Consider the following 25,294-nt stretch of genomic DNA (forward strand, 5'->3'; position numbering starts at 1 on the left):
ATAGCGTCATATTGTCCCTACAGTACTAACAAAAAATTAATTATAATAAATAAATACTACTACTAGTTATGTAATGTTTTTGTAACAACCGCCCCCACCCACCCCACCTCGACGTGATTTTACCATTATAATACATTATTATTCCTACTACTATTACTACTACTACTACTACTACTACCACTACCACCACTACTACTACTACTACTACTACTACTACTACTACTACTACTACTACTACTACTACTACTACTACTACTACTACTATTATTATTATTATTAGCCTACTGCTACCTTTTTGGGGTGGAGGGGCGGTGTTTTATCTGAAGGAGTTTTGGCTATAAAAATGCAAGATAAACGTGCGTGTACACACACACAAACGGCAGGCTGAACTTGTCCCTGCACGTAGAACTGGATTCAACTGGGTTAAGTAATAATTAGCCAACCTTTGGACGACAAAACATGCAACAGTACACTGGGTTTTTTACGCTATACATTAAAACCGAAATACCACTTTGCGAACCAGTCAAACTAATTTGCACACGCGCCTAATAATAATAATAATAATAATAATAATAATAAATGGTGAGTTCATGTTCCGACTGTTTATTATTTTATATCAGCGTATTCGCGGTTATTTTCGTCATGAAATAATATATTTTTTATTATTTGCCATGTATATAACCGGCCCTCATTTGCCAAGTCTCTATACACGGCAATCGTTTATATAAAATCCAAAAATACATTATACGGTTGTCGTATATATAGTCTCATCACTACGAGTCTGTTTTTCCGTATTTTTCATGTCTCATCACAAGAAGAGTTCCACATTTTTAAAAATAAGCGTATCATGGAATTCCCTCGATCGTAGTTCAATTAAAATATTTTGGATCATACAATAACTAGGTTTGGTATTCCAAATGAATGTAACTTTCATTTATAATGCATATTTAGAGAAACAAGGCCCACTAAATCCGTGATTGAGCTCCTTTAATTAATTGGCATATAAATATAAAATGCATATAAAAACATATTAATTTATTAAATTGTAAACCCAAAAATATAAATATAAAACTGCATAGGTTAAATGTTGTAAGACAATTGATGAAACATCCAAGGTAATCTGAACGACAAAACCGTAATACGAAATCAGGGCCGTATATCTGCACAATGCAGAGACGAACGGGTATTTGAAAAAAATAGTGGATGATTCTATCAATCTTTATCTAGTGCCTTGTCTTATAGGAGGACAGCCACTCCAGAGAAAATCCTTTACTGAAAAGTTCATCCCTCTTGCATCGCCATAAAGAGGGCTGCTACTCCCAGACTAATTTACCAAAACACGGGCATATCAACCTTTTATGGCTTTAGTCTCTTTGTACTGCATTCTAGATTACTTCAGAGACAATGCAACGCTCGTCAGATACCAAAACACGCGCATATCTATCTTTTAAGGCTTTAGTCTCTTTGTACTGCATTCTAGATTACTTCAGAGACAATGCAACGCTCGTCAGATACCAAAACACGCGCATATCTATCTTTTAAGGCTTTAGTCTCTTTGTACTGCATTCTAGATTACTTCAGAGACAATGCAACGCTCGTCAGATACCAAAACACGCGCATATCTATCTTTTAAGGCTTTAGTCTCTTTGTACTGCATTCTAGATTACTTCAGAGACAATGCAACGCTCGTCAGATACCAAAACACGGGCATTTCAACCTTTTACGGCTTTAGTCTCTTTGTACTGCATTCTAGATTACTTCAGAGACAATGCAACGCTCGTCAGATACCAAAACACGCGCATATCTATCTTTTAAGGCTTTAGTCTCTTTGTACTGCATTCTAGATTACTTCAGAGGCAATGCAACGCTCGTCAGATACCAAAACACGCGCATATCTATCTTTTAAGGCTTTAGTCTCTTTGTACTGCATTCTAGATTACTTCAGAGACAATGCAACGCTCGTCAGATACCAAAACACGCGCATATCTATCTTTTAAGGCTTTAGTCTCTTTGTACTGCATTCTAGATTACTTCAGAGGCAATGCAACGCTCGTCAGATACCAAAACACGCGCATATCTATCTTTTAAGGCTTTAGTCTCTTTGTACTGCATTCTAGATTACTTCAGAGACAATGCAACGCTCGTCAGATACCAAAACACGCGCATATCTATCTTTTAAGGCTTTAGTCTCTTTGTACTGCATTCTAGATTACTTCAGAGACAATGCAACGCTCGTCAGATACCAAAACACGCGCATATCTATCTTTTAAGGCTTTAGTCTCTTTGTACTGCATTCTAGATTACTTCAGAGACAATGCAACACTCATAAGATACCAAAACTGTAAACTCATTTCATAAAAATGGTATGACAGGCAAGCTCGTTCAGTATTCTATATATAATGGATTTCTTTTTCAAAAAATGTTATTTGGGTTGGTATGGGTTTAAAACTCAATATGTTTTTTTTAAATATGAATTTGAACTTGATTCATTATGAAGATGCATGCCAAATCATCGTTTTCCTTTTGACGCAAACTGCCTCTATACATGGCAATTATAATACATGGTTATTATTCAACAAAGAAAATTCTAGTTTTGATTTTCGTTGTGCCATTAAATTGGAGGGCTAGTTGAATTTGAGAAGGGCCAGTAAGATTTTTCTTCAACTGGCCCTGCTGGCGACCATGGTATTCGTGTTAATTTTCAACCCTGGGATTCGGTATTTATATTATACTAAATTTTTAAGTACAGGGTTACACAATATAAATATGTGTAATAAATTTTAATGCAACAGTAAAACAACATACTGATAGCTGAAAAAGTAAAGATAACTTTGTAAATTGTAAAAACAGACACAGAGGCAAGTATGCGTGCCATGTTACTAGTGTGCCCCACTACCATACACATGATTCTGTATTCTTCACATTGAAAACAAGTCAAGTAGGCAAACCACTCATTAATAACCCTCTTGTAATAAACATATAAAAAGAAAGCTGTTCACAGCGGGGTGCGGAGACAATTGCATACCAGTAAATACCACACAAAAAAAATCCTTTTAGGTAAAAAGGTACAGGCGCGTGTGCAGAGGGGGCTTTCGGAGGTCGAACCCCGCTGCTCATAGCGAATGTTCTTTTTCAATATATTTTCCTCCGGAGCATGACCTAACCCTCCGTTAGAAACTTCGCTTACCACAGTCTAACCCTCTCCCTTCGCAAAATGTCCTGCACTCGTGCCTGAAGTACCTTTCTTATACGTGAAGATCCTCTATTAGTGTGTTCTGATTATTTTTGTACTGCCGCCGCACTTATTTTATGTTAAATACGGCCCTATAAATAGGCTGCGACAAACAAATAAACAAACAAAAATAAAAGACTGTAACAAACCCACACAAACCATTAGTTAAATCAACAACACATAAAATCCAATAACACGCGACTACATTCATTAGAAAAATGTAAATGAAAATTAAAAATTAATTTGAAAGTATTTGGTGCCCGCGCTACCATTATGAGATACATCCCGTGAGACCACTTCTGGGATACTATATTCTATAAGCATGACTTCGCTGTATCACTGAGATGTAACGCACGCGCTGTCATTGTGAGATCAATCCCATGAGATTAGTTTTGGAATTCTATATTACATAAGCATGACTTCGCTGAATCTTAAATAGAATAAGGAATAGTTGTAGGGTGAATGATCACTTTAACATTGTCAATTTTCTTTTGTTTTGTTTGGTATTACATGATACGCTGATTCCCCCCCTCCCCCGAAACAACAACACCCCCCCCCCAAAAAAAAAAAACACACAAAAAAACAACAAAAAAACTCCCCAAACAACAACAAACAAACAAAAAAACACACACAAAAAACCCACCCCAAAAACAAAACAAACATCCAAAACCCACCACAAAAAAACACAAGAAAAGTTGCCCCAATATAGGTTTTCTGTACCGAATAGTGTTTACAAGCTTATTATCCAAATATATATAAATGATGTCAGGGTTGATCACCTTAATGTTTTTCATCGTTTATCTTTCCAGTATGGGAAATTACACATATAAAAAGATTTTCCGTACAGACATTTTACAAGACAAACATGTAGTTATTCTATATAATTAGCTATTCTCACTCACGCCTGGCGTGCGCTACAACAGCTTGCTTTGAATGTGCACGTAAAGCCCTATGACCTGACCTGACCTCACGCCTAAAATACTTTGTAAAGTTCTTGTACTGTACACACATAAAGATAATATTGAAACATTTGCAAATGTTTAAAAATGCTATTAACCTGTTTTGAAAAAATTGTTGCATATTTTTACAATTTTCTTAATCAAGTCCATTTTTCTAAATTTATTAAAATAAGAACACCTTTCATTTTAGTATTTTATAGACAATTCTAGATATTCAATATTACCTTTTACATTACATTTATAAAGAAAGACTTTGGAATATAAGACTTAAAATCCAATTGTACGTCTATTTTAATGATTTGTTTGTAAACGTTCCTGAGATGAAATTAAGGTGCGTTTGGGCGCGTAGGCGCGATCGGGCACCTCAGATGTGAAGGACTGACACAAAATAATATTAATTCTGCATTTAAGGTGACATTGTCAGCATAAAGACAGTTCATTTTTATCTATTCATAATTTTTTTTACAAACAATTATATTCTATGTTTATATATATTCTATGCGTTTGTATTGAATGTATGCAGGTGGAAGTTTTCAAAATTATTATTATTTGTGCAACATGTTAAACAAATTATTTCATTATGCAAATGGTATTTTTAAACATTTGTTTGTGCATCGTGCGCGATACGAAGCGACAGGTTCAGTTTCAGTCGTTGTGTTCTTGGGCATGTTCTGTTAGTCGCTAACGCTTGCTACACCAGTTTTTACGCCACACATTAAACCGAATGACCATTTTGGGAACCAGTCAAAATCGTTAGCAAACGTTGAACGAAAACAAACTGGCTACTGAACGTAGACTTGGTCATCTTTAAATGGACTACGTGATCGAGATACCATTACCAACATTGATTTTTGTTTTGTTTATAGAATACGGTTAGAGGACATAGTATTCGAGCTACGTTTTGACAATCTAAATCCTACCGGACGTAACTAGACACAGTCGCGCCAATAACAATCACAATAAATCAAGAGGATGTCTGACTCGACTCCTTGTCCCTAGGCTAGTCAGATATTATCCGAGATAATTATAAAAGTTTGTTTTGTTTAACGACACCACTAAAACATATTGATTTATTAATCATCGGCTATTGGATGTCAAACATTTGGTAATTTTGACATATAGTTTATTCCTGATATATTCAGAATGTCCTAAAGTTAAAGTTTGTGTTGTTTAACGACACCACTAAAGCACATTGATTTATTAATAATCGGCTATTGGATGTTAAACATTTGGTAATTCTAGCATATAGTCTTTGAGAGGAAACCTACTACATTTTCCCATTAGTAACAAGGGATCTTTTATATGCACTTTGCCACATATCACGCAGGACAGCGCATACCACGGCCTTTGATATACTGATATATGTGCACTGTTTGGGAGGGTAAAAAACCCATTCAGAGAATGACTCAACTGAGGTGCTTCGATCAAACAACACAAGCCCGTAATTTCAGAATGTTCTAGAACGAATAGTTCAAATGGGATTTCGTATCTAGGTTAAGGTTGGTGGTTATTATCTAAACCAAACCTCGCCATTTAAGCGGAGACCGGCCTCGGCTGTGTCGTGGTTAAGTCATTGGGCATAAGGTTGGTAGGTACAGGGTTCGCAGCCCGGTACCGGCTCCCACGCAGAGCGAGGTTTAACGACTCAATGGGTAGGTGTAAGACCACTACATCCTCTTCTCTCTCACTAGCCACTGACAGCTAACCCACTGTCCTGGAGCCCAGCGTATTTGAACCTTAATTAGATATAAAGCACGAACATTAGTTTAAATGAATTAAATGAATTTAAGCGGAGCTACCACTCCCGTTCCCCGTGTCTCCTGTGAGATTAGTTCAAGGAGAGTAAGTTTTAGCGCCTCTTAGCGTGTGAATTTATATGATACAATATGGTAATATTTTAAATGACTCCCCGTGATCTAAGTTAGGGGAGAAATTAATCACTCATCTCAATTTTTTTTTTTTTTCACGAGAAGGTCTAATATACTCAACTTCAGCAAACTCATTTGAAGCACGTCTGAAGTACACACACTATTGCAGTTCTGGAAGTGGTCATAAATATAGACAGGGACGCGGGTAAAGTGCTCACTTGATACGCGGTCGGTCTTACCCCGTCGGTGGGCCCATTGGGTTATTTTTCTTTCCAACCTGTGTACCACGACTGGTATATCAAAGGTCCTGTGTTATGTGTTATTCTGTTTGTTGAATGGTGCATATAAAAGCTCCTCTGTTACTAATGAAAACAATTCGGCAGTTTTCCTCTCTAAGACTGTATGTCGAAATAGCCAAATGTTTGACTGCTCTAGTGGTGTCGTTAACCAAAACAAACTTTAACTTTTTGGTCATAAATAAGATGAGCTACACACGTGACCTGGTGAAAACAACATATATGACCTGAAACCGACAACGTGCGGAATATCGAGATTATCACGTGATGTTTGTGTTTCGAGAGAAATCTTTATCAATTATTAATCCAAGTCAGTCAGGTGAAGAAAGCTATTATAATAAGATAACAGTCGACTAACGCTGATGGGTTAACCAACTCTTTACAAGTATGATATATTGTTCTTCATGGAATATATATATATTATTGCACTAGTGTGAGTGTTATACGGGATTTATAAAACGAGTTTGTGAATTATTTTATTCCCCGAGCGAAAGCGACGGGTGTAAAATAATTCTCAAATGAGTTTCATAAATTTCGTACAGCACTCAATAATAATAATACATGGGTGGCCGTTAGATGTCATTTATCTCACAATGAATTGTTTTAAAATGTATCTAACGAGCGAATGCGAGTTTGATACGTTTTTAAACAACGAGTTGTGAGATAAATGATATTTAACGGACACGAATGTTTTATTCTATTTCTTAAATATCCTAAACAAAATCCAGGTTTTAATCAAATATTAACATATTTTTGGACTAAAAGTTATTTACAGCCGTTGCACTTGTAGCTGACTTACGCGTCACATGCACATGGTTGCCAGGCTAACTATACGTCACAGTGTACTCGATTTTTACCGTGCTGTTTTTTTATTGGACGTATGGCATTGGTGACCTGGTCATCACCTACAAGCAGCCAGTCTTATGTCTTAAAACAAGTATGTGTTACCAAAAATAACGCATGATCAACTTAAGTGCATAGGGTAGCTATGCGCCTAAAGTAATCTTAGGGCTAAGATCGCTTTGTGGAACGGGGCCCTGGAAAAATACGACATTTATATAACCGTTTATTAGAGAACATATGTTTACACACACACACACACACACAAACACACACACACACACGACACATATCCGACCATAAGGCCAGTATTTTTTAATTTTTAGGTTTACGAACAAGAACTTTTGTGCACAAAGGTAGGAGGAAGGAACCCCCCCCCCCCCAAAAAAAAAAAAAAAAAAAAAAATGTCACGGGGATTCTATAATACCCGTAACTGAATAAAACACGATTATCAAAATATCTCTCCTAACTGTATATCTATTAGATCTCTCTGTAACAGGCGGTTAAACCCTAGTATGGCTCGTCTAGGTATGATCAGAAATACGATCTTATATAAAGTATACATTATTATAGCACGTTTAGCTCACTAGAAACACAACAAAACACAATGCACTTTGGAATCTGTATTAATCTACGCTGACAAATGTACAGCCGTAGTAGTTAATTAATAACAGCAATAATAACAACCCAGAACTGATCACTTAATTAGTTAATCTCTAGGTGTCTAGTTACACAATATGCGAATCACTTCACCGTTACACCACACCCACACGTGTGATAATTGAGAAACGCTTCCAGGAGAAGTTAATTAATAAAGGAATTACAACACCACATGGGCGGATCCAAGGGGGGGGGGGGACCAGGGGGACGCGTCCCCCCAAAAAAATTGTTCAAGTGCCCTCAAAATGTCCAAGTGCCCTTTTTGTTTGTAGAATTTTTTTTTTTTTAAGTAAACAATAATTATATTGTAGATAAATGAAATCAAGATTTTCGTGTACATGCGCAAGCTTCCAGATATGTGTCTGTGTTATTGAGTCTCAATGGGGCCCCATTGAGGTTCTAACGCGAGTGACGCCAATTTACTTCATTATTGCTAGTATATTATGACGTAGAACTGTAGGAATTCATATTAATTGTAAATATCAAAACTTGTAGTAAGGTGCCCTTTTGACGAGTCAATGTGCCCTTCTTTTTTGGTCCCCCCCTAAAAATATTTCCTGGATCCGCCCATGCACCATTCCTAACTGGTTAATTTTTAATTAACCCTTACTACTCGTTCAGTAACGTGTGATAATTTAGGAACGCTTCCAGGGGAACTTAATTAATAAAGGAATTACAGCTCTATTCCTAACGGGTTAATTTTTAATTAACCCTAACTACTCATTCAGTAACCTTGTAACACAGATTTAATACTGGTACCTATCACAATAAAGACAATAACCTACAGTTTACCTAGGTCGTCTAGGATGACTGGCTAAGCTTTATATTACCAAATACTCGTATAATGTTAGAACAAAAAGTCTACGATTTACTTCGTCAGATGACCGAAGACACTGTCTAAAGAATATTGGTATAATACAGTATTAAAATATTTAAAGTCACATCAATCACATCAAGGTTATACACAGAGCAGAAATGATATTTACCAAAGTCCAAATGGACTAACGTTCCCGGGAAGCTTCCTTTTCCGTTCTCTCGATATCTCTAAAAACTAGCTATTTATTATAAAATCAGAATATGCCTGGGGGTACAAGGCGGTACCTCCCCCATCATCTGATATTTCACCTCTACTAGAGTCGGTATATTTCTCTCTGATCGTCAGACTTACTGACGCCTTGGTCGCCAAAATCACGGTCGTCGAAACCGCACTCGCAGAGGTATTACGTAACTACTCGCCACATGGCCTACACAGCTGGACTAAGTGCATATTGGAATACCCGATCGCGCGAAGTATTACGTAACAAGTTGCCCAGCTAGCTAAGTGCAATTAAACTGCACACGGCCCTCTAACACAATTAAAATCGCCACAGGCGAAAACAAATTAAGAGCATGTACCGTCACACACCCCCACCTCAAAAAGGATATTTCCTCTACTCTAGGAATAGGGAAATATACTACATTAAAACAAAAATGGTGCGTTAACCGACGCATACGGGTATTTATAACACATGTAATAATAAGGTGACTACCAGTAATCACACTGAGTCTCTGAGTCCCTGGTATACAAATAAAATATATATAAACAAAACAGAAATCAAGAATGTCAACACATTATCATATCATTCAACTTCGGGACAGGGCATCAGCGATTACATTGGATGTGCCCTTGATATGTTCAATGGTAATTGGGTATTCTTGCAGAAGAAGACTCCATCTCAAACTCTCTGGTTGGAGGCTTTCATTAGGATGGTCCAGTCCGTCTTCGTCTTCTTGGAACAGCACAGCTCCAGCACCCACGTCACTGGCACCCACAGCTAGCTTGAAAGGCACTCGGTAGTCTGGTGCTGCCATCACGGGAGACGAGTAGCGCCTCTGCTTGAGACGGTTGAATGACTTCTCGCATTCACCTGACCAATGGAACTTCGTTTCCTTCTTTTTCAGCGTCGCCCGTTTTCCAGGTTTTCTCCGATAGGCATGCTGTCGAATCTGTGTAGCGTTGGGTTCCAAGCGCACATCTTGGATTAAAGTATTGGTGACCGTTGGAAAGTCCTGACAAATGGAAACATTGTCTTGTATCAAAGTAGTCAGCTTTGCTCGCTGGGGGTTCAAGTCTGCTAGAATCTGGCTGTTGGCCAACTTGATCTCCGCAGTCTTGACGTCATTACAGGAAATTGAGTGTCTCTCAATTTGGACCGGTCTCTCTGGAACTATCGGCAGTCTGTCAAAATAACCTTTTAGCAAATTGATGTGACAATACCTACTTTTCCTAACCCTATCAGGAGTGTTTATCACATACCCTGTCTCATTAACTCGTTTGAGCACAACATAGGGCCCGAAATACCTGTTCTGCACAGAACCCCGTTTAATGGGAAGGTACAGCAGCACCTTATCCCCTGGTTTAAATTCCCGACTCTTAGCCTTCCTATCAAACACTGATTTTATTTTGCTCTGAGCATGGCTCAGTTGCTTCCTAGCTAGTTCGGTCGACGGCAACCTCCCATCTCTAACTCTCTTATTTATTAATACTCCCTTGTCCACAGTTAACAAGGTAGTGCGAGCTGCCAACAAATTTGGATCAGCCCCCTGCTCTAGAATTAACTCTTGTCTATTACAAGGTAAATCCCCTCTGTCAAAGACAACTGGTTCAATTCCCCTCTGCGGGAGATCAACAGGTTCCACCACATTTAATTTGTCAGTTGACTTATCTACCATTTTACTGATAACCTCATCCACTCCAATTTCATGGCTCACACACGTATCAGACAAATCACAAATATCTTCTAGATCCCGTGCTAACCTACTGGCCATAGCCCTAGTCTTTACACACGCAGGATATCTAATCTCATCAACCTCACTCTCTTCTACTGGTAAAGGGCTGTCTTTAATTAACAATTGGTCACATGTCGGCTGACAACACTGACTAGTCAAATCATTACCCAACAAAACTCCTATGTTTTCAACAGGCAAGTCCTTCACAACACCCATAACGACTGGTCCCGTCACTAACTTCGAACACAAGAAAACCTTATGTAACCGGACAACCATTTTTTCTCCAGTAACCGAGGTTAAAGCCAAACTACGTCCTATTTCTGAATTTTCAATACCAGCTAAACACTTTTGCGTTATCAGACTCTGACTACACCCGGTATCTCTATAGATTGATATTGCCTTAGGACACAACTCTTGTTTCACATCACAAACCATACCAGTGGACACATATGGGTTTACTTTCTCTGCCATGGGACTAACCATTAACTCTCTCGCTAACGGAGCTGACCTCACTAAACCGACCACTTGCGCATTATCGCGTTTCCTTTTAAAACAGTCCCCGATAAGATGGTTATCCTTTTTACAGTAACTGCAATGTGGACGAAAAGTTCGTGCATTGGCTGATAATGCAGGTCTATCCTTACTTTGCCCACCAGGTGCATTCCTTGCCTGACTAGCTGACCAGCTAGATGACTCTCCCCGATAGTTACTTTCCCGGGAAAAACCTGGCTGAAATTTCTTCTTATCACCCTGTTGTAAAGAGCTACCTGGTACTGCCTGAGCTTTGTGTATTAACACGTAATCATCTGCCACTATGCCTGCCTCCTCTATCTTTTTGACATCACGATCCTCTAAATGAATACGTAAGCTAACTGGTAATCCATTTTTAATGTTCTGTAAGATCAACAACTCCCGTAACTCGGTATATGACTCTACCTGATGCGAAACAACTCATTTATCAAACATTCCTGCCTTCTTAGCCACAAACTCACTATAAGACTGACCCTGCGTTTTTCTCAACTCGCTATACCGTAAACGATAATCCTCAGGACGTAATTCATACGCCCTCAACACTGCCGTCTTAACTAGGTCGTACTGACTTGCTCGCTCATCACTCATTGAATTATAAGCTACACTAGCCTTCCCCTTAAACTTAGACACGGCTAACAATGTCCACTTAGACTGCGGCCAATTTAGCTGCTTAGCGGCCCGTTCAAAAAGTTGGAAAAACATATCTACCTCCTGGTCATCAAATACCGGCACTGATCTATAAGCCTCCGACATGTTAAACCCATTACCGGCTTCTCGTCTAACTTCTTCAGTATTCAACTTTAACTCATGTTCCACTTTTAATTTTTCTAACTGGAATTCTCTATCCCTATGTCTATCTTCTCTATCCCTCTCTTCTCTTTTCTCTCTCTCTCTCTCTCTCTCTCTCTCTCTCTCTCTCTCTCTCTCTCTCTCTCTCTATCCCTCTCTCTATCTTCTCTATCTAATGCACGTTCTTCTCTTTCTCTCGCTTTCTCTTCTCTATCTAATGCACGTTCTTCTCTTTCTCTCTCTTTCTCTTCTCTTTCGTACTCAAGCTTTTTAAAAGCTAATTGTTGTTCCACACTTAACTCATTTATCTCTATCTCTGGAACAATCTCACTGTCTTCCATAACAGGCCTATCACCAAAAACGTCCTGGATAATAATTGTCTTTATATCACCTAAGGTTTTAGCTGATGTTAAATCAATTTCCCGCTCACTTGCGATTTCAACTAACTCGGCCTTACGTGCTCGCTTAATCTCCACTACACTGAGCGTAGGCCTATCCAGCAAATTCTTATCCATGTTTAGATATGACGCACTTATTATTAATTAATTTTCTAGTGAACAACGTGCTACTTCTGGTTAATTTGTAAAATTAATTTATAAAGCCCCCATTTACAAACAATACTTTTTTAAATATGCATGTCCCGTTTCAGATCCGGGACGAGCGCCCCAATTTTCTACTCCTGTCACGGGGATTCTATAATACCCGTAACTGAATAAAACACGATTATCAAAATATCTCTCCTAACTGTATATCTATTAGATCTCTCTGTAACAGGCGGTTAAACCCTAGTATGGCTCGTCTAGGTATGATCAGAAATACGAACTTATATAAAGTATACATTATTATAGCACGTTTAGCTCACTAGAAACACAACAAAACACAATGCACTTTGGAATCTGTATTAATCTACGCTGACAAATGTACAGCCGTAGTAGTTAATTAATAACAGCAATAATAACAACCCAGAACTGATCACTTAATTAGTTAATCTCTAGGTGTCTAGTTACACAATATGCGAATCACTTCACCGTTACACCACACCCACACGTGTGATAATTGAGAAACGCTTCCAGGAGAAGTTAATTAATAAAGGAATTACAACACCATTCCTAACTGGTTAATTTTTAATTAACCCTTACTACTCGTTCAGTAACGTGTGATAATTTAGGAACGCTTCCAGGGGAACTTAATTAATAAAGGAATTACAGCTCTATTCCTAACGGGTTAATTTTTAATTAACCCTAACTACTCATTCAGTAACCTTGTAACACAGATTTAATACTGGTTTATCACAATAAAGACAATAACCTACAGTTTACCTAGGTCGTCTAGGATGACTGGCTAAGCTTTATATTACCAAATACTCGTATAATGTTAGAACAAAAAGTCTACGATTTACTTCGTCAGATGACCGAAGACACTGTCTAAAGAATATTGGTATAATACAGTATTAAAATATTTAAAGTCACATCAATCACATCAAGGTTATACACAGAGCAGAAATGATATTTACCAAAGTCCAAATGGACTAACGTTCCCGGGAAGCTTCCTTTTCCGTTCTCTCGATATCTCTAAAAACTAGCTATTTATTAAAAAATCAGAATATGCCTGGGGGTACAAGGCGGTACCTCCCCCTATCATCTGATATTTCACCTCTACTAGAGTCGGTATATTTCTCTCTGATCGTCAGACTTACTGACGCCTTGGTCGCCAAAATCACGGCCGTCGAAACCGCACTCGCAGAGGTATTACGTAACTACTCGCCACATGGCCTCCACAGCTGGACTAAGTGCATATTGGAATGCCCGATCGCGCGAAGTATTACGTAACAAGTTGCCCAGCTAGCTAAGTGCAATTAAACTGCACACGGCCCTCTAACACAATTAAAATCGCCACAGGCGAAAACAAATTAAGAGCATGTACCGTCACAACAAACAACAAAAACAACTAAAAAACCCAACAACAACCCTGTCTTACGAAATGCGCAACAATAGACTAGAATGGTAACTTTTTTTCCTTTAGAGCTATTTGTGGAAGTCGGCGGCAAAAAAATAAAAAATAAAAGTGAAAAATACGATTTTTTTTTGATTTTTTTTAGCAAAATTTACGTCGGCGGGTTCGTAAACCGAATAATAAAAAAAATACTGGCCTAATTACTCGGGACCAAGCATACATCAATCTTATTCTGTTCGTTACACGGGTATTCACGCCTTCAACACAGACAGAGTATATTAGGAACAGACGTGAAAACACTTCTTTACAACGAGGCGTCTCTGTGTGTGCGTATGTGTGTGTGTGTGTGTGTGTGTGCGTGTGCGCGCGCGCGCGTGCGTGTGTGCGTGTGTGCGTGTTTACATCAACGCCAGTAACAATGCCTGTAGTTGGATGCAGCACTGGTCAAACAGTGTAGACAATAGAACTGATCTCCCATGGTCTTCTAATCTAATAGTAGAACTATCACTTGCCTTAGAAACAGAGGATCACCATGACTTGATTATGACATGAAGGAAACCCAGGGGGATGAAGCCACACATTCACATAATGGCATCTATCTTGTATACTTTTACTATTAAACTATCTGAATGAATACAGTGGTCTAGCTAGTAATAATTAGAAGGACGCTGTACCATGCCCCAGGTTGGTGCAGCCTTGCTGTTTGTTGCCTCCATGCCCCTGAGTTTCGCCGCTCTGTCCTACCTCTTTGCCGTACCAAAAAAAACAAAAACAAAAACAAACCCAATAACAAAATAAAATAATAATAATAGTAAAACTGGCTTTCCTCTCAAAGTGTATATTGCGTTATCACGGGTCTGAATTCTCAACTATGAAACGCTTGACAAGACATCGTATGCTTACAGGTGTGAAAGTCCACTAACGGTACTTTGACAAGACTACAGTTACAGTCATAATAAAAAAAGACAAGAACGAATTTACTTATAAAGTAATTTAAACAAAGTTGAAGACGAATATTTTTTTATTTATTAGAATGTCCTGCTTATGATCACATTAGAAGAAAATATATTAAAATGTATTATTGGAAGACCTTTGAATTAATAACATTATTAAGTGTAAAGAAGATTAAAGAACTAAATAAAGTAACGAAATACCTCTCTGAATGTTATAAACTAAGATCCACTTTTTTGATACGATAAAATAATTTGTTTGACAAATGTTTTGTATTTGCATATTTATGTATGCTATTTTAAATATGTCCATGTTCTCCTGCACTATAATGTACCGTTAAAATTGTGCATCCTTCTTACGTATCATATCCTATGTATATATGCTGCGCCGATTAGCTGTAAGGTTGAAGGCAAATAAAGAATTAAATTGAATTGGAGACTTCTTTTCTGTTGGCAGTCGTTACGACTGCAGACGGGCAGGCAGTCGATCGTATCAAACTTGATTTCATGGGCAGTCGTCCTAACACCATCATCGATACAACTACAAATCACTTAAAGGGACATTCCTAAGTTTGCTGCATTGTAAGTAGTTTTCGACTAATAAAATATTTCTACGATTAAACTTACATATTAAATATATTTTCTTGCTTAGAATATTAGTGTCTGTATATTCAATGTGTTTCTGATCGTCTTAATATTTGTAAGAAGCCCAAACTGGATTTTGTCTTCAAATAATTTTAGGAAATAAGATGAAATTTAACCTAGTACAAATATTAGAACAATCAGACACACGTTTAATATACAGCCACTAATATTTTATGCAGAAAGATATATTTGATATGTAATTACAATCGTTAAAACGTCTTTGTTAGTCGATAACATCTTAAAAAGTGCAGCAAACTCAGGAATGTCCCTTTAACTAATTAAGCAGTAGTCCATCAAGACAAACCTTTATTTATTTTGTTCTTAAAGTTGCTCAAAATATAAACTCTTTTTATAAGCGAAGTTTTATCAATTTTGGATATGTTCTACGAAACACGGCGCTTCTATAACGGTACCAACATTACTATAGCATTTGGTTTTTGGATGCGACCACTTATTCGCCTTCAACAATTAGACTAGCTCGACAATCTGTCATATCGAGGCTTATCTGGATGAAATAAATTGAAAGTGAAAGTGAAATACTAGATCCCGAATTTTAGTTCAGTTCGAACGTTAAGGTTAGTGTTAGTGTTAATGTATGTAGGTATAAAAGGTTAGTGTTAGATTTAGACTTGAATAAACATCTAGACGTACCGTATATTCTTGCATATATTGCGCACCTGCCAAGAACATCCGGGATATATTTTGGCACGCTCATTGTATGCCTATTTCAATCTGTGTGAGGAAGGAAATGTTTTATTTAACGACGCACTCAACACATTTTATTTACGGTTATATGGCGTCAGACATATGATTAAGGACCACACAGATATAGAGAGAGGAAACCCTCTTGTCGCCACGTCATGAGCTGCGCTTTTCGATTAGCAACAAAGGATATTTAATAAGCACCATCCCACAGACAGGATAGTACATACCACGGCCTTTGTTACACCAGTTGTAGAGCACTGGCTGGAACGAGAAATAGCCCAATGAGGCCACCGACGAGGATCGACCCTAAACCGACCGCGCATCATGCGAGCGCTTTACCACTGGGCTACGTCCCGCCCCAGTCTGTGTAATGCTCGAACAATCGTTTCATCAGTTCTGTGGCATTCAAGGACTCTGCGAGGCTTTCAAAACCTTTTATAGTAGATATTTAGAGGCTATTCCCGATATGACTTATCAGTGGCTGAAATGATGTCCGCTACTATATACTATTATATTCTATTTTTATAATATGTATAGTATTTCCTCTTGTAAGAAAACAAATCTAGTACGGACTTGAGAACTATAAGCTTTGATCATGGCTGGTGGCAACGATAGGGCAGATTATGCTCATCCCTTCGCGAACACTTCATGCCATGTCTTCACAACTGTCAAACTACCCACTGAACTCTGTCTTGTACCTGTTGAATTATATTAAAATAAAACAGACCGAGAGAGAGAGAGAGAGAGAGAGAGAAAGAGAGAGAGAGAGAGAGAGAGAGAGAGAGAGAGAGAGAGAGAGAGAGAGAGAGAGAGAGAGAGAGAGAGAGAGAGAGAGAGAGAGAACGAAGTAAGAAGAACGTGCCATCGTAGGAAGTCGCTCTCCTACTGAAGAAGCACCCAATAGTAATTCATGGTAGCAGACTATCAATACTGTCAAAGCTGCCATATGCAGTGATAGGAGTCTGAATATGTTAATGGTATTTTCTTTTGTTCAGATTCAATTTTGTTGTTATAATTCCTTTTTCATTGTGATACGTGATTCAAGGACATAGAATTAAAAAACCCGCCATCGACCTGTGACCTACTGTTTTAAACATGACTGTCTTGCTGCGCTTCGATTGGGGAAACGTTCGCTATATTGGTTTATGTGCTTCAATTGAACCAATTGATCATATCGGAAACCAGTCAAATAGTTCGTGAATGTTAGCGTCGCTCGCTGTCGCTAAACGCAGAACCTATGTGAACGACATGCTCGAATCGTATTCAAACATTAAAGCAGAAGTAATCTTAAAAACCTAAAAACTCTACACCATAAAATCTTCAGTCAACTGTTGTACAAATATTTTATTGAAAAAGGTGAATTCAGATTAAAAGCTCGTGATTGTATACATGGTCTATAATTTAATATATCAGTGGACGAAGGAACTATATGTATTAATTGTGGCGATAAACCATCACCACAACCACCACCAACAACATGGGTAGCAACACCATTACCAACAACAACAACAACACTACTACCACCACCACCACCACCAACAACAACAACAACAACAGGGGCAGCAACACCACTACCACCACCACCACCACCACTACCACCACCACCACCAACAACACAAACAACACCATCACCACCACCACTACTACCACTAGCACCACCACCACCAACAACAACAGCAGGGGCAGCAACACCACTACCAACACCACCACCACCACTACTACCACCACCAACACCAACAACAACAACACAAACGACACCATCACCACCACCACTACTACCACTAGCACCACAACCACCACCAACAACAACAGGGGCAGCAACACCATCACCACCACCACCACTACTACCACCACCACCACCACCAACAACAGCAGGGGCAGCAACACCACTACCACCACCACCACCACCATTACCACCACCACCACCACCAACAACAACAACAACACAAACAACACCATCACCACCACCACTACTACCACTAGCACCACCACCACCAACAACAACAGCAGGGGCATCAACACCACTGCCAACACCACCACCACCACCACCACCACTACCACCACCACCACCAACAACAACAACAACACAAACAACACCATCACCACCACCACTACTACCACTAGCACCACCACCACCACCAACAACAGCAGGGGCAGCAACACCACTACCAACACCACCACCACCACTACTACCACCACCAACACAAACAACAACAACACAAACAACACCATCACCACCACCACTACTACCACTAGCACCACAACCACCACCAACAACAACAGGGGCAGCAACACCATCACCACCACAACCACTACTACCACCACCACCACCACCACCAACAACAACAACAACAACACAAACAACACCACCACCACCGGCACCACTAACACCACCACCAACAACACCAGAACCACCACTATTATTACTACCACCACCAACAACACCACCACCACAGCCACCACCACCACCACCACAACAACCACCACCACTACTACCAGCACTACCACAACCACTACCACCACCGCCACCACCACCAACAACAGCCTCACCACCACCATCACCACGACCAACAACAAGAACACCACCACCACCACCATCACCACCAACACCACGACCAACAATAACAAGAACACCACCACCACCACCAACAACAACAACAACAGTAGCAGCAGCAGCAACAAAAACATTTAAAACTCATCCCGGCGCTCGCACCAAGTCCCAGAGGTTATCCCGTACACGTGCCTGAAACTAAATACGGTTTCACGGTCAGTGAATATGAAAGACACACTGCTATACACTCCCGAGTTCAAGAACAAAGATGCCATATTGAACAAATACTCACAAAACAATATTGATTTCGTGTTGTTTTTCATTCTCACAATCCAATCCTAACTGAATAAAAACAACTGTAACAGACAAATAAATAATAAAAAAGTAGGCGTGTTTACTTAAATGTTTATAATTTGTCACTTTGACAACATGTTGATTAAAGAGATCGATCAGTCAGTGGCCCGATAAGTTCAAAAGTGTCACTGACTAAACAAACGAAATCGATTTGACTTGATCTAATTATTACTTGAACCGTCTTAAACAAACAGCGTTCTAACACCGACTGATATACCAAAGGCAGTTGAAAGTACTGCCCTGTCTGTGGGAAAGTGCGTATAAAAGATATCTTTCTGTTTTTATCTAAAAACGTTCGTTTTAGCCAGTGTTTCACAATTGGTGTAACAAAGGCCATGGTATGTGTTATCCTGTTTGTGGGATGGTGCATATAAAAGATCCCTTGCTACTTATGGAAAATGTTGCGGGTTTCCTCTCTAGGAATATATGTTAAAATTACCAAATGTTTGACATCCAGTAGCCGATGATTAATACTTCAATGTGCTCTAGTGGTGTCGTTAAACAAAGCTAATTTTTCGTCAGAGCGTCCGATGAGCTGGTTGTAGATATGTAGAGAGCTAATCGAAAAAAGTAGCCCATGAAATGGCGACAGAGCGTCCGATGAGCTGGTTGTAGATATGTAGAGAGCTAATCGAAAAGAGTAGCCCATGAAATGGCGACAGAGCGTCCGATGAGCTGGTTGTAGATATGTAGAGAGCTAATCGAAAAGAGTAGCCCATGAAATGGCGACAGAGCGTCCGATGAGCTGGTTATAGATATGTAGAGAGCTAATCGAAAAGAGTAGCCCATGAAATGGCGACATAGCGTCCGATGAGCTGGTTGTAGATATGTAGAGAGCTAATCGAAAAGAGTAGCCCATGAAATGGCGACAGAGCGTCCGATGAGCTGGTTGTAGATATGTAGAGAGCTAATCGAAAAGAGTAGCCCATGAAATGGCAACAGAGCGTCCGATGAGCTGGTTGTAGATATGTAGAGAGATAATCGAAAAGAGTAGCCCATGAAATGGCGACAGAGCGTCCGATGAGCTGGTTGTAGATATGTAGAGAGCTAATCGAAAAGAGTAGCCCATGAAATGGCGGCAGAGCGTCCGGTGAGCTGGTTGTAGATATGTAGAGAGCTAATAGTAAATTTTCTATAACGACACAACTAGAAGACATTGATTAATTAATCATCGGCTGTTGGGGTCGGGACGTAGCTCAGTGGTACAGCGCTCGCCTGATGCGCGATCGATCTAGGATCTATGATCGACTAACGTCGGTGGGCCCATTGGGCTATTTCTCGTTCCAGCCAGTGCTCCACAACTGGTGAAACAAAGGCCGTGATATGTACTATCCTGTCTGTGCAAATAAAATATCCATTGCTGCTAATCGAAAAGAGTAGCCCATGAAATGGCGACAGCGGCTTTCCTCTCTTCATATCTGTGTGATCCTTAACCATACGTCCGACGCTATATAACCGTTAAAAAAATGTGTTGAGTGCATCGTTGAATAAAACATTTTCTTTCTTCCTCCATCGGCTATTGGGTGCCAAACAACTGGTGATTCTGACACAATGTCTCAGTCTTCAGAGGAAGGAAGGAAGGAATATTTTATTTAAATTCTCACTTAACACTTAACGGTTATATGGTTAAGGAGCACACAGATATTGAGAGAGATAACCCGCTGCCGCCACGCAATGGTCTACTCTTTCCGATTCGCAGCATGGGATATTTTATATGCAGCATCCCGCAGACAGTACAGTACACACCTCGGCCTATGTTACACCAATTGTATTCAGAGAAAAACGTCATGGGATTTTTTTATTCACTTTCCCACAGACAGAACATATATTGGGGGGGGGGGGGGGTGTGACAAATGACTACAATTGCATTAATATTACTTTAATGACATGGCCGCCTTTTGTAGAGATTCGGTTTAAGAAACGAAAACAAGATGTTTGTTTTGTTTAACACCACTAGAGCACACTGATTTATTTATCATCGGCTACTGGATTTCAAACATTTCGTAATTTTGATATTTAGTCTTAGTCTTAAGTAATCTGCTAAATTGTTCCATTAGTAGCAAGGGATCCTTTATATGCACCACCTCACAGACAGGATAGCACATACCACGTCCTTTGATATATCAGTCGTGGTGCACTGGCTCGAACGAGAAATGGTTCAAATGGGCTCACCTACGATCCTAGACCGACCGCGCATCAAGCGAGTGCTTTACCACTGGACTACGTCCTGCCTCTTTTGAGAAACAAGAACCGCTTTGTCGTTCAGATTCAGTAGCGTATGGCAGTGTTGAGGGGTGAAAGGTGGGGGTGGGGGGAGGTATCGAACATCGCTCGCCACATTTCATGCACATGCGTCTGCGTTAATAGACAAGATTCATCACCCAAAAATATCACAGAAAAGTATTTGAAAAAAAAATATGTGGGGACTCATATCCGTTGTGCCCCCGACTAAATCCGCGCCTTGTTCGAGACGTGACTGAAGAAAGGAAATGTTTTATTTAACGACGCACTCAACACATTTTATTTACGGTTATATGGCGTCGGACATATGGTTAAGGACAACATAGATATTGAGAAAGGAAACCCGCTGTCGCCACTTCATGGGCTACATTTTTCGATTAGCAGCAAGGGATCTTTTATATGCACCATAACATAGACAGGATAGTACATACCACGGCCTTTGTGGAGCACTGGCTGGAACGAGAAATAGGTCAATGGGCCCACCAACGGGAATCGATCCTAGATCGATCGTGCATCAGGCGAGCGTTGTACCACTGAGCTACGTCCCGCCCCGTGAGACGTGACTGTTTACTATCAAAATATATTAATTAACCAACTAGAGCGTAACATCTCAGGTTTGTTTTACAAACTGAAACTTAGTACTCTTTATGTTGATGTTTGTTGACAGTAGTCATGGTGATGCCCACAGTACAGGATGTTAGAATAATGGACTAACGGAATTATTCTTTCAGGTCTTGTGATGTTGCTGTAAAATTTATTAAGGCGCGTGACTGTCACATGCCGATCGTATGACATCAAGGTTATTGATTGGCTCTGGATCGATCGTTCTCTTCTGATAGGACACCGCAGAGTTCAGACAAATCGCAGCACACGAGGTTTCAATTTTGTGAAAGACGGACGACAAATATATAGTTTAGCAGTAGTCAATAATTAGAATTTAAAAAAAAAAAAAAAAATTGAAAGAATAAAAAAAAATCAGAGAAAAGTCTTCAGTAGAGCTTGATGACGATGGCAATGGACGCTCACCATTGGTGGGGTTCTTTGTTAATTTTGGTACTGGTGTTTTCATCTTACGATGGAACCAGTTCCTTCAGCGTACCCTTAACAGATATGGAAGAAATGGCCCTAGACAAATGCATGAGTGGACTAAACAGCGAATTAGACCAGCTTATATCCGACAACAAGGAGGTCCTCTGTGCTATATCAAGAAGAACTCAAACCAAGCTGCAAAAGATGCGCATGAATTTTTCTTCTCCTAACACGACAGCATCACACACTAGGTCCAAGACCGGTTCTGGCACCGGAAATGGTACCTACACAGGCCCCGGTAGTGGCACCTACACAGGCACCGGCAGTGGTACCTACACCGGCCCCGGAAGTGGTACCAACACAGGCACCGGGACAGGAACTAGCTCTGGGACGGGGTCTGAAAATGGGCATGGATCAAGTGATATGGAGACTGAACAGGACAGTCTGGGATGTTCGTCGACCCAAACATCGGCTCTGACAAATGAACAGCTTATAGAACGTGTCCAGGAGCTGGAAAAGCGACTAAGGAACATGACGTCAATTAGTGGTGTCTTTCAAGCATCTAAGGCGTGTGCCGCGAGCAGTGTACCAAAACCACAGAACATGTCGGAGATGGTGGATCACAAGTTCAGGGACGTTGCACATACTATGGTGAAGTTCGGATACGACGCGGTGGCTGGTAAGACTGAGTAGTGGGTTTGTTAACTGTTTCCACTTGGGTCTACAAGGTTAGAAAATGGAAATACATACACGTTGGGAAAGTGGGAGAAACACGAATTATGGAGATGGGGAGAGATATGAGGCTGGACGATAGGGAGCTGTACAAGGTGGGGAGGTGGGAGGTATAAGAGTTGGGAAGATGAGTAGACGTATTATATGACACTATGTGATGGGGGAGTCATACACAGTGGTGAGGTAGGAGGCATACGAGTCAGGGAAATGAGAAGATATATGAGACAATGAGATGGAGTCATATACAGTGGGGAGGTAGGAGGCATACGAGTCAAGGAGATGATCAGATACACGATACAATGGAATAGGGAGTCATATACAGTGGGGAGGTAGGAGGCATACGAGTCAATGAGGTGATCAGATACACGAGACAATGGGATAGGGAGTCATATACAGTGGGGAGGTAGGATGCATACGAGTCAGGAAGAGGAGCAGATACATGAGGCAATGAAATGGGGAGTCAGACACAGTGGGGAGGTAGGAGGCATACGATCCAGGGAGATGAAGAGATACATGAGACAATGCGATGGGAAGTCATACACAGTGGGGAGGTAGGGGGCATACTAGTCAGGCAGATGAGAAGATATACGAGACAATGCGATGGGAAGTCATACACAGTGGGAAGGTACGAGGCATACAAGTTAGGGAGATGAGAAGATATATAATAGTATGCGACGGGGAGTCATACACAGTGGAAATGCGGGAGGCATACGATTTGAGAACATGAAGCGATATATGAGACTGGGTTATGAGTTCCCATACACAGTGGGTGGTGAGAGACATATACGGTGGTGAAATGAGGAGACGCGTGAGGCTGGGAGATAGGTGGCGATGTGGGAGGCATGCAAGGTGGGTAGGAGGTGGGACGATAGGCACGTATACAAGATGGGTAGGTGGTGTAGAAGTGGGACTATATACACGAGGCGCACGGTGAGTTGGGCAGCAATACGCAGTAGTGAAATAGGGGTTGGAATGTAACAGCGGAGGTTAAACTCGAGCAAAATGACAACCATGCGTCGTATGTATTCTCATATATATATATATATATATATATATATATATATATATATATATATATATATATACACATTCCCTTGCTTTTCCACCTACAGCCATTCAGACTCTTGTAAATTGGGTGGGGGTGGGGCACTCATATTGGGGAAGGTCACCAACACTATTATTATGTTAATTCCGGCTTTTACACGTGTTATGATGGGAAAGGCAAACATAAAATGTTTGTTTTATTTAATGACACCACTGGAGCACATTGATTAATTAATCATCGGATAGTTGATGTCAAATATTTGGTAATTATGACTCGTAGTCATCAGAGGAAACCCGCTACATTTTTCCTAAAGCAGCCAGGGATCCTTTATATGCATTTTCCCACAGACAGGAAAGCACATACCACCGCCTTTGTCCAGTTGTGATGCACTGGTTGTAACGAGAAAAACAAAATCAGCTGAATGGATCCACCAATGTGGTTTGATCCTGCGACGCAAGCACCTCGAGCGAGAGCTCAACCGACTGAGCTAAATGCCGCCCCAATATAACAGGTGGTTGTGAAAAAGAGGTATGATTAACGTGGAGATTAACACGGCATTCTGACCCCGCCTCGTCTATGCCAGTGATTCTAGCTACCATTTATTACTGTTTCTCTCTGGGATCAGTTGAATACCACCAAACCAAATTTGTCATATTTTGTCATAAAATTGTTGATCAATGGACTTTTGAAATTTTCAGATATACTGACTTCATGCGCCGTTTTGCAATAAACCGCCCTTTTCAACAGAAAACGACTTTCTTCTCATCTCAAAATCACTGAATGTGTTTATCTAGACATGGAAAACAATATTCCATTTCAACTCTTATCAATAATAGCATACAATTTTTTTTATTTGAGTTTATTGCAAAACGACACGCTAATGCATTTTTTAAAGTATCGTTTTGCAATAAAATGCCGAATTGCAAAAAACAACAACAAATTCCCATTTCAACTTACTCTAACATGATCTCTGGGCTCAAATGAATACCCCAAACCAAATTTCTCATATCTTTTCATAAAACTGTTGATCAATGGACTTTTGAAAATTTCAGATATACTGCATTTCCACTAAAGTGCCGTTTTGCAATAAACTGCCCTTTTCAACAGAATGCCACTTTCTTATTATCTCAAAATCACTGTATGT

General features: G+C 39.9%; 1 protein-coding gene across 1 annotated transcript in view; it reads left to right on the plus strand.

Moving 5' to 3' along the window:
- The first annotated feature begins 22,220 nt into the window (after positions 1-22,220).
- Positions 22,221-25,294, plus strand: part of LOC121381825 — a 57,039-nt gene continuing 53,965 nt past the window's right edge. Inside the window, exon 1 of the mRNA XM_041511187.1 lies at positions 22,221-23,052. Coding sequence (XP_041367121.1) covers positions 22,347-23,052 — 706 coding nt within the window. The 5' untranslated portion in view covers positions 22,221-22,346. The remainder of the gene's footprint in view (positions 23,053-25,294) is intronic.

This window comes from Gigantopelta aegis, chromosome 9 (genome assembly GCF_016097555.1).
Source record: "Gigantopelta aegis isolate Gae_Host chromosome 9, Gae_host_genome, whole genome shotgun sequence".
In the NCBI taxonomy this organism is placed as follows: Eukaryota; Metazoa; Mollusca; class Gastropoda; order Neomphalida; family Peltospiridae; genus Gigantopelta; species Gigantopelta aegis.